Genomic DNA, 15,891 nt, shown 5'->3' on the forward strand with positions numbered 1-15,891 from the left:
CAGGAGATAAGGTCAGTGGCAAAAGTCAGTCTAGGACATGTATTTTCAGTAAATTTGATTAGAAGTAAATAGTTTTCCACTTATCGCTGAATATATTGGGATATTGGAATTGCTATCAGTATTATCAGTTTGCCTCCCTCTTTCTAACAGGCCTTTATCTGAGGGCTGATAAGAGCTGGATTGGGAGGAGATTGGGAGGATCTACTTCATGCTCTTGCCAGGTGGAAGGATAAGTGTCCAAAGTCTGGCTGGAGCTGAGCCCCAGCTCTGTGCTCACCGTCAACTTTGCTCGAGATACAAGGAAAACCAAGCTGCTTTACTGAATATATATTTTAATTCACACCTTCAAATAAATAATAGGAAGCATTACAAAAAAACCAAACGAGCAGGAGATGCAGAGCCCTTTTATTGAGCTTGGCCAGAGGCCTCCTGAGGCGTGGCTGTGGGAGGAGATGCTCTCGAGCTCTTTGAAGTCCTTTTATCAGCACATGTGACAGAAATATTAAATACTCTGATTGCTCGAGGCCCTTCCAGCTCCTCAGCAGTCAATAAATACATCCCAAGTGCGTGGAGCATGGTCAGCAGTAACAGTGCAGCATGTGCTTGGTGCCAGCTCACGCCGAGGCCGTGGAGAGGAGGCAGCGGTTTTTCCTGGGGAAAAAAAACCATCATGAGGCACTGAGGGCTGGGGCTGCCCCTGCCAGGCTCAGCCCGGGGCCCAGGTACCTCTCTGTGCCCCTGTGCCAGCAGTGCTGGTTTCAGGCACACTCTGTTCCCCTCAGCTATTCAGTCCTGATACAGTTTTGGTCTTTGCTGCTGCCCAGGGCTGTAGGCTCATTGCAGTGAAGGGATGGGGAACAGCTGCAGTGCTGTCCATGGGCTCCTTTCTGGCTGTACCTCCTGGAGCTGCTGTTCCAGCTCAGCTCTGGGTCAGCAGAACCCAGGGATGCGTTTCAAACACAGCATAACAGCCCAACCACCCTTTCCTATTTACTTACTTACCCTATTTATTTATAATATAAAATAAAACTTATTTCGAATAATATTCATTAATAATAGGATATACTTACACATTACTGCTATTCACATATAGTAGAAAATGACTGTTTTCTATCCTGTCTCTGAGTGCTGGTGTATGTGTACAGCAGGTGCCACACAAAATCACCTTTCAGTAATTAAGTGATAATTTTAACTAATCAATTTAACTATATGTAGTTGGACAATTTGCTCATGTCTAGTGAGAACTAAATAGCTTTTTATATTGTAGTTGTTTTTTAAACTATGAGCTTAAACAATCACATTAAAGTGATTAATTTAGGGTAAGATATTAATACAGGCTTTTTCACTTTTCATTAGTACATGCTTTAAAAGGAAGGATTAATGGTAAGGTCTGTAAGTTGCCCAAAAGCTGTCTGGAGCCCTCTGTTCCCTTTGCCCAGCCAGGTTATTTGGGGTTGCAGTGAAAGGACTGGGGCTGGCACTCAGGAGACCTGGACTCTGCTCTGTTTGCTCTGCTTACTAAAGAGTCTGAGTCTGTTGCCCCATCCCTATTCCTGGTATCTTTTTTTATGCACAGAGTGACCTCTGGATCCCGTTTGGATGAGCCCAGGCGGGAAGTTCCTCTCCATCCCAGCACGCTGAGCGTGGTTACCTGCAGAGCATGGTGAGGCACTCGCTGTTGTCCCTGCACGAGGCTCCGATGGGTCTCAGGGACACCCCTCTCCAGAAGGGCGTCATCCGCCGCTGCCGGGGACTGCGGGGCTGGCTGTGGGGCTGGCTCAGGGACAGGGACACGCCGTGGGTCTGAAACAGAGCAGGGTGCCTGTCAGGATGTGTGGCAGCTGCAGTGCTTCTGTGTTCTGCTGCTGAGGTCAACAGACTTCATTTTAAGTGAAGCACTTGAAATCTCTCTGGTTTTCAGATCACAGCACCCTCTGGTAAAGCGTTGCTTGCAGCCCAACCCCAAAGAAGTATGGACCAAAATTAATGATGGTTTTAATCTTCTTGGGAGGGAAGGCAGAATCACTGGCTGAGCTATGGCTCAGAGTAGCCCAGTATTCACTAGGCAGTAACTCTACATTTTCATGATGCTGAATCCTCTAAAAAGCCCTGCTGTCACCTCTTAACTCCTGCCAGTTGTCCATCCAAATCATAACAGCTTTTATGGACTGCCTGTCCTTTGAATTAGCCCTTTAAATAGTTTATTTCAGTAGTATCTCAGTTTACCTGGCTGAGCAGCAGTGAGCAGAGCAGAAGGGCTGCCATCACTTTCCACCAGTGCATCTTCCCAGCAGGAGCTGTCACTTGGAGCAGCCGTGGGCGGAGGAGGCACGAAGAGCTCCAGTCAGGACTCCCCAGGCTTTCAGCTACATTTTTATAGACTTCATTCTCTTATCATTACATGAGGTGCCAGTTATTACAGGACCAAAGTTCGCTTTGGAGCAAGAGGGAATTGCTAAGTCTACATCTGCTGCAGTGATCTGGTTCAAGGCCTGGCTCAAGCTAATGATTTACTCCGCTTCCACTTGTACTTTGGTTAGTTGTGCTGACCCCTTGTGCCAACTGTTCCTTTTTTTAAAGCCCACCTAAGATGTTACCAGAACCCCATGGTCTATTTGTAAGCAAAGGGGGGGGGGGGTGGCCCAAATTACTATGGTCAAGATCAAAATCCTTATTTAACTTCTGTAGCTCTGAGTTAGCCAACCAGGGGTAAGGATTGTCTTGCCAAGCTGATTTGGAACAGACAATTGTGCTTTTGATTTGTTTCTCACTCATGGTACGTGAAAGAACCACAAGGAAGTTGCTTAAGCTTTTATTTCCAGGCACACAGTGCTCAAAAAGCAGGTGTAACACTTTCCAGCTGGGTTTGGGAATGTAAATTGTGTGATAACTCAGAGAGCTCTCCTCCCAGGAATCCAAAGGTGTCAAAGATAATCATCTCTAGGTAGATAATGAAAGAGGCTGCTCAGGGCTTGTCTGGAGCTGAGGAGCTCTGGTGTGCAGACTGTGGTTTCCCTGGATGAGCCATCTCTGCCCCGAGCCGTGTCACTCACCATCAGGCTTCCAAAGGTGCCAGCAGCTCCCATAGAGATGGAGGGGCTCTTTGTCATTGAGAGGAAGCTTCAGTTTTTCCATTGTGGAGTGAGATTGCAGCAGCAGAGAAAAGTGTTTGAGCAGAGGTGATACCTCTCATCTCCTGTGCTTACACACTTGTGCTTGTCCCACTGTTTGTCTTGCTCCTCCTCACCTGTGGGATCTTGTGGATCTCGTTGGGTGGAGCTTGGAGCAACCTGGCCTGGTGAAGGTGGGGGGAACTGCAAGAGCTTTAAGGGCCTTTCCAACCCAAACCATGCTGTGGTTCTGTCTGGCTCCCACATCCGTCCCATGTGCCCCACATCTGTCCGGTCAAGATATCTGAGATTGCCAAGAGACAGAGAATTCCAACTTACTTGTGTCATTGTGTGCAGGTTTTGGAACACACTGTTTTAATTCAAGTAAATACTTTATAGATAAACTAATAAGTGTATAATGAACTGTGTTTTAGCTAAATTGTAAATACAGATTTGGATGTCACAGGCTCTATTTCTGTGATTGCTTAATATGAAGGCACAAGTGCCAGCGTGGAGGGCAAGTGACTTAGATTAAGATAATGCCGTGATGTCAGATGACTACTCCTTAGCCCAAATTTCACTGGGATTAAATTAAAAACCTTCCCAGCACAGTCTACAACCACTATTGGATTATTCCCTTCCTAGGTTGGTTCTTACACACCTTCCTCTGCCTTATTTGTTTTGCTTCTGTGGGAGGAGGAAGCAAAATTTTCATTATTTCACCTTCCTGGATCTTAAAAAGGGAAGGAAGTGGAACAGTAAATCATGTCAGACAATTAGCTGAACTTAAAAAGTTTATTTTATAATTAGCTGGGAATTTCTCAGTTGTTTTTCCCATGGAGTCCTTTCTTCACCTGAGTTCTAATTTCTGCTGTTTCCACCAGGCACTAGTGTAGAACAGAAAGGAGGACAAGGCAGCAGCCAGAACCCTGACTTCATCCCTGGAGCACAGGATTTGGAATAGCAGCAGAGCCTTCTGTAAGTCATCACCTCTCAGCTTTTTTGGCTGGGGAAGGCTGGTACTCTGTGATGATACATCAGAATTGCTGTGTCCTTCTGGGTCACTAATAGCATCAGACTGTCCCTGTCAGGCAACAAACTGCTCAGTGCAAGAAACTGGGGAAAAAAGTACAACTGAGCCAGTCCTGTCCATGCCCACAATTCCCGGAGGCCGGTAAGAGGCCATAGCAGAGATGTGAGAAGAGACACAAAATGTTGCTCTGTTGCCACTTCTGATAGTTACCCAAAAGAGAACAGAAATAAATAAAATGCGTGAAAACTTTTCAGGCACCTTGTTCAGATTCTGAAATGCCCATGGGCTGAACTCCCACTGCTGCAGGTCTGGCAGGAGCCATCCCAGCTGGGAATGGGGGCTGCATCCCAGGTAGAGGTGGGCTGGGCAGGGTTGGGATGGCTGGGTAGGGTCAGGATGGGTAGGCACGATCACAGGACGGCGGGGCAGAGTCGGGATGGCTGGGAAGGTTTGGGATGGGGCAGGGGATGGCCAGGCAGGGTAGCAACAGACTGCTGATGTAGCAGCTCAGTGCTGACCCTGCCCATTGGCGCTGGGCCTGTCCCTCCATGCTGACCCTGCCATGGGACTGACCCTGCCATGGGACCGGCTCGTGGCCGCAGTGCCGCTGCCTCTCTGTTTGCATTAGTCTGGCCCCTGGGCCAGGCACAGTTCAGCTGTCTGGGAGCGGGAGCAGGAGCAGGGACCTCATGAGAGCCCCGGAGAGCTGCTGCCCTCCAGCAGAGCTGCTGGGACAACACAGTTGAGAACCGGGCAGTGACTGAGCTGCCAAGGCACAGCTTCACAGGGGCTGTCACTGAGGCCACCCAGCTCTGCAGCTCTCGGAGGCACAGTGAGCAGGACACCAAGTTCTGAATGAAACATCTCAGGGAGAGGGACTTCTATACAGGCAGACAGTGACAGACAAGGGGGAATGGCTTCCCACTGCCAGAGGGCAGGGTTAGATGGGATATTGGGAAGGAATTGTTCCCTGTGAGGCCATGGCATACATTTCCCAGAGAGGCTGTGGCTGCCCCATCCCTGGAAGCGTCCAAGGCCAGGTTGGACAGCGCTTGGAGCAACCTGGGATAGTGGAAGGTTGGGTGCGCAGGGGGTGGGGCTGGGTGAGCTCTAAGGTCTCTTCTGGGATAAATCTGCCTCTATACATCCCTGCCAGCTCACAACCACAGCAGCCAGTTTTGCTCCCCACTTGCTTAAGCTGCCTAGAAAATACCAGTGACCCAAAATGCAGTTAAGTACAGAATATTTTTGGCACAACTTGGGAGCACTGGCTGATTGATTTTATTGTTACTTATGCCAGCCTCGAGCTGTGCTTGGAGGAAACACAAGAGGCTGAGCTCAGTCTTGTGTGCTCTGAGCCCCAAAATACTCCAGCACTGAGCTGTAAAAATTGCATTGCCCCAGCTTCCTGAAGTGACAGCCTGAGCATCATTGTCTTCCTGACAGCCCAGCCCTGAGCACACGGGGAAACTCACACAGGGAAACGTCATTCCTGCCCTGCAGATAAGATAAACTCCCAGGACAGCTACAGGAATAGCACAGCAGGAACGCCAACGTGTTGCTCTGCATGGGGTGGGAGCTGGAGGCAGTCAGTGGAACACTGGGAGGAAAAAATTAGGATAAAGGAACCAGCCAGATGTTCTGAGCTTCCAACAGTGAAGGTGTTTCTGTATTCAGAGCCACTGGGTGAATTTGTCACATATTTAAGCGACTTTACTACCAGCAGCTGCTTTTTAATCATCTTCAGGCATTAAGAAGTTGTTTCTCCGGGCAGCTTTCGAGAAGGTTCTAATGCAGCCTCTTACCACTGATCAGATATCAGAGTGTAGTTAATCACCCAATTAACATTAATATAACTAGGTAATTAGAATCACAGGATCAGAGAACAGCCCAGTTTGGAAGGGACCTTGACAGATCAACTGGTGCAGGCATTTGTGGGAAGGGAGCCCAGTTTGGAAGGGACCTTGACAGATCAACTGGTGCAGGCATTTGTGGGAAGGGAGCCCAGAGGACGTTACCTGGCACCCCGTCCAGTCACCTCCTGAAACCCCCAGGCTGTTCCAGGGACTGATTGTTCTCACTGCAAAAATTCCTTTGTTACACGGAGATGAAACCTCTCCTGGTGCAGCCTGTACCTGTTCCCACTCATCTTCTGCCCGGGGCTCCCGTGTAGAGCGAGCCTTCGGCCAGAGGTCAGGGTTCATCCCAAATCCCAAGCCACCAGCCAGCTCATCCAGCTTTAATCAATACCAAATCAGCGAGTGTTTGTTTTTCACAGATCTCAAGGCTGGAGGAAAAGCAGTGGCCAGTGATGGGAAAAATAAAGGGGACAAGGAACAATATCAAACCAGCCTTTGCTGCACTTTATATTGAGGAATATTTCAAAGAAGTAAGAATTATGAAAGCTGGAAGTGCTCTGAGATAAAAACATCCGAGCACATGGAACTTCAGCCTGATTATCTGCCTGTACAGAGAGAACCAGACAAGGGATTTGATGCTCCTCACCTCAAACAGCTCAAGACACGGATTTCACACAGAGTCATGGGGCAAAGTTACAGTTTATTAGCCAAGGCTTATCTCCCTGTTAATCCCCTCCGGCCATGGGAACAAGCACAGCAGGTCCCCAAGGAGTTCCGGAGCCACGTGGTCACTGCTCGTGGTCACTGCTCGTGGTCACTGCTCGTGCTCATGGCCAGCCGCGTTCTTCCTCTTGAGCCGCTCGAACTCCTGCGTCCCCCAGGAATAAATGAGGTAACCAGTGGCCAGGGCTGTCAGGGACAGAGGACAGGCACGGTCAGGGGACACCAGAATGAGGGGACACTGCTAGAAAGGGACAGTGGAATGAGGGGATACTGCTCTAACGGGATAATGCAATGAGGGGACACTCACAATAAGGGGACTTTAACAGGGAGGGGACACTGCAGCAAGGGGACATTCACAATAAAGGAGCATTCGATACAATGAGGGGACACTTCTAGAAAGGGACGCTGGAATAAAGGGATTTCATAACATGGGGACACTGAGAAACGGGGATATTCACAATATGGGGACATTGGAATGACGGAATACTCACAATATGGGGACACCGCAGTGAGGAGACAACTGCACCGCGCACAGCACAAAACCACCAGCCACGACCTCCCCCTCAGCCCCGGCAGTCCCCCTCCCCAAATTTACACTGCGAAGGAGGCACAAAAAGGGGGGAATCCCCCCTGTACTCACGGGGCACCACCTTCAACACCTGGGAGGTGAAGCGGCGGCCCACGTTGGGGAGCCCGTGCGACAGGACATTGGGGAAGGCGCGCTGCTCGAAGGGCGACAGGCTGTAGGTGATGACATGCCGCACCCGCGCCAGGTTCCCGAAGTGCTTCCCCATGGCCGCTGCGCCCCCGCGGTCACCGCGCAATGGCCACCGCGCAATGGCCGCCGCCCGCCCCGGAACCGCCTGCGCGACGCCTTCCGGGGCACCGCCAGCGGCGCTTTCTGCTTGTAATAAACGATAGAGGCGGTGAAATAGGCGGGTGGTAAATCAGAGTTCTACTAAAGCGTGTTTTTAACACGCGGTTTGTAATAAATGACGTGCGCCAGAAACGGGCGCTGCCCTGAAGGGGAACGGGAGGGGAACTCACGGGAAGCACCCGCGCCGTGAGGGAGGGGGGGGGGCGGTGCCTCAGCGCGGAAACCGCCCAAAGAAATAATGGGAAAAAAACACTTTTATGTGGCGATGGTGGAGTTCCGCTGAACAGCGGGAGTGGCTGAAGCAGAAAATCGTGGAATTATGGAATAGTTTGCACTGGAAAAGGCTTTTAAAGGTTAAATATCCCGCCACACCCCCCCGCAATGAGCATCGTAAACAATGTTGGAATTGTTATTAGAATGTATGAGACATCTTCCAAATAATGGAAATTATTATGTATTAGACATCTTCAATATTACTGGCATCATTAATAGATTATAATTATTAGACTATATTAGATATATTCCATATTATTCGAATTACAGAATATATTCGACATCAAAATTATTTAAATTATTATTAGAATAGATAAGAATGGTTAGGATATTAGACATTTTTACCCTTTGAATGATAGTAGAATTATTAGACTGTATTAAACACTTTCAGCTTTATTTGGATCATTACAATATATTAGACATATTTACCATTATTTGAACTAATATTAGAATATATTAGATTTGTTAGAATATGTTAAACTTCAGCATTGTTGGAATTATTATTACAATATATTAGATAGGTTCAACATTATTGGGATTATTACAATATATGACACATATTTAATATATTATTTGAATTATTAGACTATATTAAACATGATCCCCATTAATGGAACATTAGAATATGTTAGGATTATTGGACTACATTACGCATTTCACAATAAGTAGAAGGATTTGTGTCAGGAAACGATGCCATTTATTTTCTTCTCTGGCAGATGAGCAAAGCCAAATCCCCAGAGTTTGAAGGGATGAGCAGGAGTGACACAATCCAAACTCACCCACCTGCCCACGGTGCTGGGACCAGGAAGGTTTTATGTGACACCAAGATACCATTTTGAGCTTTTGGTGTCAACCACTTTGATTTCAGCAGTCAGAGACTGAAACCTGGAGCAGGATCCCCACTTTTAAGGCAGGTTTGTGCCTGTTGCACCTCCAGGAGCTCTCCAGACTCACCCCAACATGAGTGGGTTCAGTGACCAGGTGAACCATCAAAGTGACACCACACAGCAGCCTCTCAGGCCTGCCCTGCCAGGCTGAATTCCCTGCCTCTGGAATTGCTCAGGATATAAGGTAGGGGCTGGTTGGGTGGTTGAGTGTAGAAAGTTACAGCATTTATTTATTAGTCCATTAGCAAGTCAGTGTTAGAGGCTGTTCTAAACAAGTTTTACAAGACAGTGCTGCTGCACAGCCTTTAATAAACAAACAAACAAGAAAAATCCCCACTAAAGCTGAGAGGTTTTGTGTGTGAGCCCCAGGTCGGTCTAGGAGGAGACAATAAATCATAATAAATCAATTGCAGTAAGAATTCGGTGTGAAAGCACCTAGAGTTGAGGCACTTGTTACCTACAGTTTCATTGTGAGAGGAAACAAGGCTGTGGCCCCATATTTCAGAATATTAAACCCATTGAACAGCATTTACATCAACTCATTTAAAGCTTTTAGAAGCCATTTTTGGGGATTAAGCTTTTTAAACATTTCTTCCTAGTTCAGAAGCCAGTGGCAGTGTGGCTCCAATGGGCAATCCTCTGCCCTTACACCATGGACAGCTGCCCCTTGTTCTTGAACCAAATGAAGCCTCAGGTGGTGCAAATTCTTACCAAAATAGTGCCTTAATTTAAATGTTCACAAATTACCCACAGCTGCCCTTAAATTCTTACCCTCCTTTTAGATGAGAAAGCCCAAAGAGTGCAAGAGAAGAAAAGCAAAAAACAACGTGGTAACTCTTTACAGAACTGTGAGGAAGGGTTGTGTCATCCTGCTTGGAAGAGAATGAAAGACCAAGGAAACAATTCTAACATTAAAGGCTTTCTTCTCTTCCCAGTCATTACCGGAGATGTCACACACAAGGTTTCTGCAGAGGCAGAGTAGCAGGCACTGTATGTCAGGGTATGTGGGATAGCCATTTCTTTCTTTTTTTTTAATCTGTAATAAAGCAGCTTAAAATAGACATTTAGTAGTTGAAACCTTTCCCCTATTTTAAATTCAAAATTCTCCCGATAAAAAGACGCTATTTACATTTAATTGCACATTCTAGAAAGGCTGAGTGAGTACAAAAAAAATCGGTGCTCTGATGTGAACCCCTTCTGCTAACTCCTTGCTAAATCCCAGCTCCCGGAGTTACAGCAACACTTCTCAGTCAATTGTAGCTACAGATCTTGAGAATGCAAAGATAAAACCTGTGCTTGAGAGCGCAAACCCACCCCAAAGTGGAGTGCAGCAGAGTCCCCACTACCGGCAGGTGCACTTGGTGGCGATCATGTCCTCGTACTCCTTGTAGGCGATGGAGCCGTCAGGCTCGACGGTCAGCACGCTGAGCGGGCTGTAGGCGGCCGGCACGCACGAGGGCCTGGGCACAGAGGGGTCCAGGCGCTCGTAGATGAGGGTCTGCACCATGGCGTGCACCGGGGAGCCGTAGCGGTGGCCCAGGGCGCGGGGACAGTCCCCCCGGCAGAACTGGGGGCTGTACCTGTGCGGGGCGATGATCCAGCGGTCCCACCGCAGCTGGCTGAAGCTCAGGCGGAAGTTGTGCAGCTCACACTCGTGCTGAGGGAGCACAAATTGCTTCAGATACTCGCTCAGATTGTGAGGTGAAGTGGCTGGTGCTGCTTTTGGATTCTCATTTCTTCGCTGGCGAGAGGCCCTTTTACCCTGGGGATTGCCTTGTCCTTTGTCACCCTTTGGAGGATCCACGAGCAGGCTGCTGCTCTGCCTGGCCCGCGCTGGGCTTTTCCTCCTGTGCCTGAGCAAGCTCCCACGGTGATAAGCTTGCTCACTGGTGTCATTCAGATACAGCAGAAGGGAAGGGGGAACCAGTGTCACATTAACCGCATTTTGCAGTTTCGTGCTCTGTTGTGGGTCACCCATCAGACAAGTGAAGTTCAGAGCCATATGAACATTCCTCCTGTTCGTAGCAATCAGAGGCTGGAGGAAAGAAGTCACATCCATCTCCACCCATTTGCGTTTTCTAACATCAAAGTGCAGGCTCAAAGCTAGAGAGTGGGAAATGCTGGGGCAAACTTGGCTGGAAGAATCATGTTCCTTAAGGGATAAATGGCATATGCAGGTAATGGAAGAGGAAATGGGAACAGATGTGTCAAAGGAATAGAGCAAGACAGACTTGAGTAAGTGCTCCAGAGCAGTAACACGATCCAAGTTGAAGAGTAAATCCACCGAGTGAACATCTCCTGTGAAGGGAAACAGATTCCTGTAGTGTTATTGCATCTTATTTTTCTACCTAGACATGAATACTGTTGTAGTTGATAAGTAAAAATGATTCAGCAGCAGAAGAAAACAATTTAGATGCCCTTACATTTATTGCATGAAATTTCTACTTTGGTCAGGGACATAAGAGTTAAAAATTAAGAAAATAAACACAAGAAAACCTCTGATTATAAGAGCTATTAGGATTCATTTCATTAAAAGAACCAGCACAGGAGGAAGTCAGCTGTTGTCTCTTTAGTGCTGGTGTGGGGGTAACAGGAACTAAACACTCCAGATGATAATAACCATGAACTCCACCTCAGAGTGCTGTTCCTGTGCAGCAGTACAATGCTTGTGTTTATCTTTCTATGTTTATCTGTCTTTCTAGTGAAAAATCCGAGTCAGGAGAACTCAGGTCACCTCAGTAGGTTTATCAGCCAAGGATTTCTAGGTGCTGTTGTTGTGACCAGCGCACATTTAAGAAAACCATGGAAGCATCATAAGTTACAGGGTGCCCAGCCATCCCAGTCCTGAGCCCAATTTGTGAGTAATTCTACTCTTCCCTTCAGGTTTTGATCATGATTCTTCTCTAGCAAATGTACCAGACAAGGAGAGGATTCTCTAGCACAGGCGCTGGCAGTTTGGTACAAATTTTTTTACCAGTGCTGCAGTTTTTAGAAAAAAAGCAAAACCAAAACGGGCTGTAGAAGGAAATGTGCTGCCTATTATGCCTAAACATTTTTTCCACTTCTCTTACTTTACTTAGATCTGCTTATAGCTTTTTCTGACTCATGAGCAGATGAGTCAGCCCGGAACACCAGCCTGTCTTGTACATACTGCTTGTGGGGTGTTCCCCAGCCTGTGAAGCCTGTGCCTAATGCCATTCAAGGAGAAGTAGGTTATGAAAAACTCCTACAGTTTAGGAGAAGAGGCTCCAGGACTAAAATAGCAACAGCGCTGAAGAAAGGAGGTATTTTTATCTCCTGCTGCCAGCACAGAACACACAGAAACCCCGTGTAACCTCTCCAGCCCAGGCACTGCACACCTACCTTTCCCCAGGCCCCCGAGGCGGTGCTGGCATTCCCAGCACGGGGTGAAGAGCCGCACCGTGTTATAGAAGCGGCCTCGGTGCGCCTTAGGGATGCCCTCCCTGGTGGCAGACATCCTGTACAGCCTCTTCATGTACCGGAGAGCCCTGGAGTCCGGCTGCAGCCGCGGGGCCTCGCTGTGCCAGCCCCGGGGGCCGCGGCCGTGCAGCACCTTGAGCAGCGGGGGCAGGAGGGTAGGGGCCGGTCCCCCGCCTTGGGGCAGCTGCAGCACCGCGCTGAGCTCCCTGGCAGCATCCTCAGGAGCTGCCGAAAACCCAGGGGCCTTCTCAGAGCCCCCCCGGCCCCTGGAGCGGGGCGAGTACTGGGTGCCAGAAGAGAGCCAGGGCAGGCAGCAGTACAAACACACGCAAATCCTCCAAGTGCTCTCCATGCTCTTGAGGGCTGCAGGTGAAAAAAGGAAAAAAAATAACTCCCCTCAAACATTCAAGGAAAAACGAGAGTGCCTCAGCCCCATCCCTTATATAGGTTGCAGCTGTGAAGTGTGAGGGAGGTTTCTTTCTAATTAGAAAGCAAAGAGAAAGATCTGCAGCTGGCCCCTGAAGCCACAGCTTCATTGCAGTTGGGCTAAGCCTTGGCCCGGGAAGCTTATTATAAACGAGATCCTAATTCTGAGTTAACCTTTTTCACATGGGAAATTACAGGCTGGGAGCCGAGTGCCAGCCCGCAGAGGGAGCTGGGGAGGCGTTAGTGTTGCCTGGTCTAATTAATCCTGGTTTATTTGCAGAAATATATAAAGCTAAATATTACTGCTCTTAGGCTTTGGCCTCTCTCCATGTGCTGGTGGAGTCGTTTTCACCAGCTCTGAGCTGAACAACCCAGCCCCCAGCTGCTCACTGGGTATAAAGTTGTGGGTTTTTTAGGGAGAAGTATAGAGGCTGCTTTGAGAGCATCTTATAGGTAGATTAATTTGGGGTCTATATTGGATGTTCTCCCTCTTGCCTTGGCGTGCTGCAGTGGAAAGCTGAGTTTGCCAAGCTCGTTACTATCTCTTTCAGCTTCCCTAGTGTTTTTTCCTGCCTGACAAGTTCTTGTTTACAAACTGGAGAGCAAAGAAAGCCCCGAAGAATCAAAATTGTGAAAAATGGAAAGCCTGCTGCTGCTACCTGCCCTGTTTGCTGCCTGAGGTGAGGTTTGAGGTAACTTGCTGTACACCAGCTGTGAGTTATTTTTCAGAATTTTTTTATTGCTTCTAAATAAAATAACAGTTCTGGTTCTTTTTGCAGCATCTTCACCATGGGGTTCCGTTGTGGCTTTAAGGTAGGAGTAGGGAAATGATTTATCATTTTGTTGGTGTCTTGTTTATTTTACATTATTATTGGATATGGCTAAGGTGCAGGTCTGGTGCTACAGACTCCAGAGCAGGGGGGCTGGAGGTTTTTTGTAATTGGGAAATACAAGTCATTTTCAGAAATCCTTTCTTGTCTAACTATGTTACTTGGCATCAAGGCAGGGACCAATTGTGGTGAGTCAAAAAGGTTGTTGAATTTACTTTGAATTAGAAGGTACATGGAACAAAGAGAAAAATCCCAACCTTTACACAGCATCTGCTCAGTGTTGGCAGTGGCTCACTGGTGATTGGGCTGGTTCCCACTTCCGTCTTTCTAAAATAAGCTCTATTTATTTTTATCTTAATGGGTCAGGGCTGCAGCTCCTAGGCAGAGCTAATGGTCTCAAGGGCATCCTTTAAGTTTAAACAGGGTTTTGACTCATTTTTATGGGGTTTTTTGGAGAGGGACAATCACTCTCTGTAGACTGCTTACAGATTTTCAAGCTGCTTTTAGGGAGGGCAATAAAAATTACTCAAATCACCATCCCACACTAAGTCTGGAGGCCTGTTGGGTGGAAAAATGCTTCTTCCTTCCCCTTAGTATCTCCCAAAACCCCCAAAGCACTGACACTTATCTTTGGTGAGAGGCACACTCCCATTGTTATTGCTGGATTTTTAGGCTCCCTCCAACCTCTGGGTGAATTTCAACTTTTCTGGCATTTACTGAATGATGTCATTTGGTTAAATTGTCATGGCTGCAAGGTCAGTACCTAGCAATGAAACCAGTGAGTGCTCAGAGGTAAACAAGGGGAAATCCTTCCAGGCTGGGGCACAGCCCTGTCCTGGGCTGGGAACTGATGGTCACCCACATTTCAGCACTCCCAGTTCTCCCCCTCAGCACATGCACAGAAGCAGTGATTGAACCTTTAGGTGACTTTGTCCTGCAGGATTAAGAATGGCAAACCAGTTATATTTATATAGAAATAAATGATTTATCATGCCAATGATAAGGCTAAATAAACATTAAACAGAATTATTTGCTACCTAGTATGGGTAGCTAGAACTATTAGTATAGTACAGTGCACTATTTTTGAAACAAAATTGAAACATTTATATTAAAGCAGTTATATTGAGGCAATTATACTAAAGATAACAAAAAAAATTAACTGGAGAATGGTATTACTCACCCAGACCAACGACTGTGAGCAAATCTCTTTGGCTCAGTCCCGAGGAGTGGCCTTGAGGGGTGTCCCCACTGCAGGGAGGAATCGCCACACACAGTCCCAGAAGGGTGTGTAGGAAAACCCTCTGTTAAAAAGTGGGCCTGGGCTGTCAGTCAGATGTGTCTGGGCCAGCTGTACCAGCTCAGCACCTCTGGGTAAGGTGTCAGTAGCATCACTTGTTTGTTCCTTTATCAGGCACTTCATCATCTGCCACATCTTCACCTCACTCTCAGGGTATTTAACTTTGGGATCAATGAGTCAGGCTGATTTTAGCATTATTCACCCCAAAAGCAGCATGAACCCCTTCTCCACTCACTGACAGCTTTTCAAGCAGGGCATTGTTTGAGTTGTTCCACCTCCACACCAGGCAGAGCATCCTGAGCAGGGACTGCACCCCCAGCCCACACCTGTCCCTGAGCCAGTCCCCTTCCCCGGGACCCTGGGGACACCACGGGGGTCACAGCACAGAGGCTTCTGCTAAAAAGCAGCACGGAAGGGACAAGATCTGCTAGAATGTCCCCTGCGATGTCTCACTGACACAGAAAGCACCGAGCACGAGTCTCAGGCTGCTCTGCTTCTCTGTGCACGGGCAGTTTGTTTATTTAACAAACTGTGCTGCCAAGTGTTCTCAGCAGAGCTGTCTGGGGCCCTGGTGGAGCCTGGCCTGGCCCTGCAGCACAGACAGATTTTCCATCTGCCTGGCAGGAGCTTCCCAGCAGTTTCTCCCCATGCGGCCGAACTAGGTCAGGCTCTCGCTGCCTTCCCCATGCTGCAGACCTGGGCACAAAATCACCCCAAACTGTGAATTCCCTGCTCCTGCCTGAGGCTGCCTGGCAGGATTGCTGTGCATCCAAGCATCCTCTCATCCCTGGCCCGTGTCAGGCCCATCTCAAAGCACAGCTGCCATGGGGCAGGAGCAGGATCAGCAGAAGAGCTTTTCCTTTTCCACACCATCAGCGTCTGAGGAAGGCACTGTGGCTTCCCAGGCCCATCCGACTGGCGCTGTGGCAAAGCCCCCGGGAAGCTTTCACCTGGTTGCCTATTTCACATGCAGTGCCTTGAGCCTTTTGGCCCACACCCAGGCACAGCGGCCCAGCACGAGTTCTGCATTCCTACAAACTTCATGGAAACAGGCGAAAAGTGAGAATTCCTGTCTGCCCAATGTCCAGAGCAGTGTCTGGGTCTGTCCCAGCTGTGCTCACCCCAGTGCTAGAGG

The 15,891-nt window shown here is 48.2% G+C and overlaps 3 protein-coding genes across 4 annotated transcripts; all 3 read right to left on the bottom strand.

The window, feature by feature from the left end:
• Nucleotides 1-388: 388 nt before the first annotated feature.
• On the bottom strand, nt 389-2,623 carry LEAP2 (liver enriched antimicrobial peptide 2). Its single transcript, XM_048319554.1, has 3 exons — nt 2,227-2,623; nt 1,652-1,803; nt 389-651 (listed from the first exon to the last, which is right to left on the bottom strand). Exons 1-3 carry the CDS (start codon nt 2,281-2,283, stop codon nt 615-617), a joined length of 246 nt encoding a protein of 81 aa, XP_048175511.1. The 5' UTR covers nt 2,284-2,623; the 3' UTR covers nt 389-614.
• A 4,059-nt stretch (nt 2,624-6,682) lies between these two features.
• On the bottom strand, nt 6,683-7,604 carry LOC125333583 (cytochrome b-c1 complex subunit 8). The gene is made up of 2 exons (XM_048319553.1): nt 7,366-7,604; nt 6,683-6,911 (listed from the first exon to the last, which is right to left on the bottom strand). The coding sequence occupies exons 1-2, from the start codon at nt 7,517-7,519 to the stop codon at nt 6,817-6,819; spliced, it is 249 nt and encodes an 82-aa protein (XP_048175510.1). The 5' UTR covers nt 7,520-7,604; the 3' UTR covers nt 6,683-6,816.
• A 751-nt stretch (nt 7,605-8,355) lies between these two features.
• On the bottom strand, nt 8,356-14,557 carry GDF9 (growth differentiation factor 9). Of its 2 annotated transcripts, XM_048320178.1 has the most exons (3): nt 14,223-14,557; nt 12,126-12,566; nt 8,356-11,060 (listed from the first exon to the last, which is right to left on the bottom strand). In XM_048320178.1, exons 2-3 carry the CDS (start codon nt 12,553-12,555, stop codon nt 10,105-10,107), a joined length of 1,386 nt encoding a protein of 461 aa, XP_048176135.1. In that variant the 5' UTR covers nt 12,556-12,566; nt 14,223-14,557; the 3' UTR covers nt 8,356-10,104. The 2 variants fall into 2 exon arrangements, with proteins under 2 accessions (XP_048176135.1, XP_048176133.1); XM_048320176.1 differs by lacking the exon at nt 14,223-14,557 and having other exon boundaries at nt 12,126-12,738.
• Nucleotides 14,558-15,891: the final 1,334 nt, after the last annotated feature.

The sequence above is a fragment of the Corvus hawaiiensis genome, chromosome 15 (assembly GCF_020740725.1).
Source record: "Corvus hawaiiensis isolate bCorHaw1 chromosome 15, bCorHaw1.pri.cur, whole genome shotgun sequence".
NCBI classification, from domain to species: Eukaryota; Metazoa; Chordata; class Aves; order Passeriformes; family Corvidae; genus Corvus; species Corvus hawaiiensis.

Excerpts from the sequence above, each read along its gene's own strand:
- GDF9 (XM_048320178.1), bottom strand. The coding sequence starts at position 12,555 with ATGGAGAGCACTTGGAGGATTTGCGTGTGTTTGTACTGCTGCCTGCCC. Across the intron at positions 11,061-12,125 it reads CCTCGGGGGCCTGGGGAAAG|GAGATGTTCACTCGGTGGAT; the intron begins GTAGGTGTGCAG and ends TTCCCTTCACAG.
- LEAP2 (XM_048319554.1), bottom strand. The coding sequence starts at position 2,283 with ATGCACTGGTGGAAAGTGATGGCAGCCCTTCTGCTCTGCTCACTGCTG. Across the intron at positions 1,804-2,226 it reads GCTCACTGCTGCTCAGCCAG|ACCCACGGCGTGTCCCTGTC; the intron begins GTAAACTGAGAT and ends GCTCTGTTTCAG. Across the intron at positions 652-1,651 it reads TGCCTCACCATGCTCTGCAG|GAAAAACCGCTGCCTCCTCT; the intron begins GTAACCACGCTC and ends TTTTTTCCCCAG.
- LOC125333583 (XM_048319553.1), bottom strand. The coding sequence starts at position 7,519 with ATGGGGAAGCACTTCGGGAACCTGGCGCGGGTGCGGCATGTCATCACC. Across the intron at positions 6,912-7,365 it reads GGTGTTGAAGGTGGTGCCCC|CCCTGGCCACTGGTTACCTC; the intron begins GTGAGTACAGGG and ends TGTCCCTGACAG.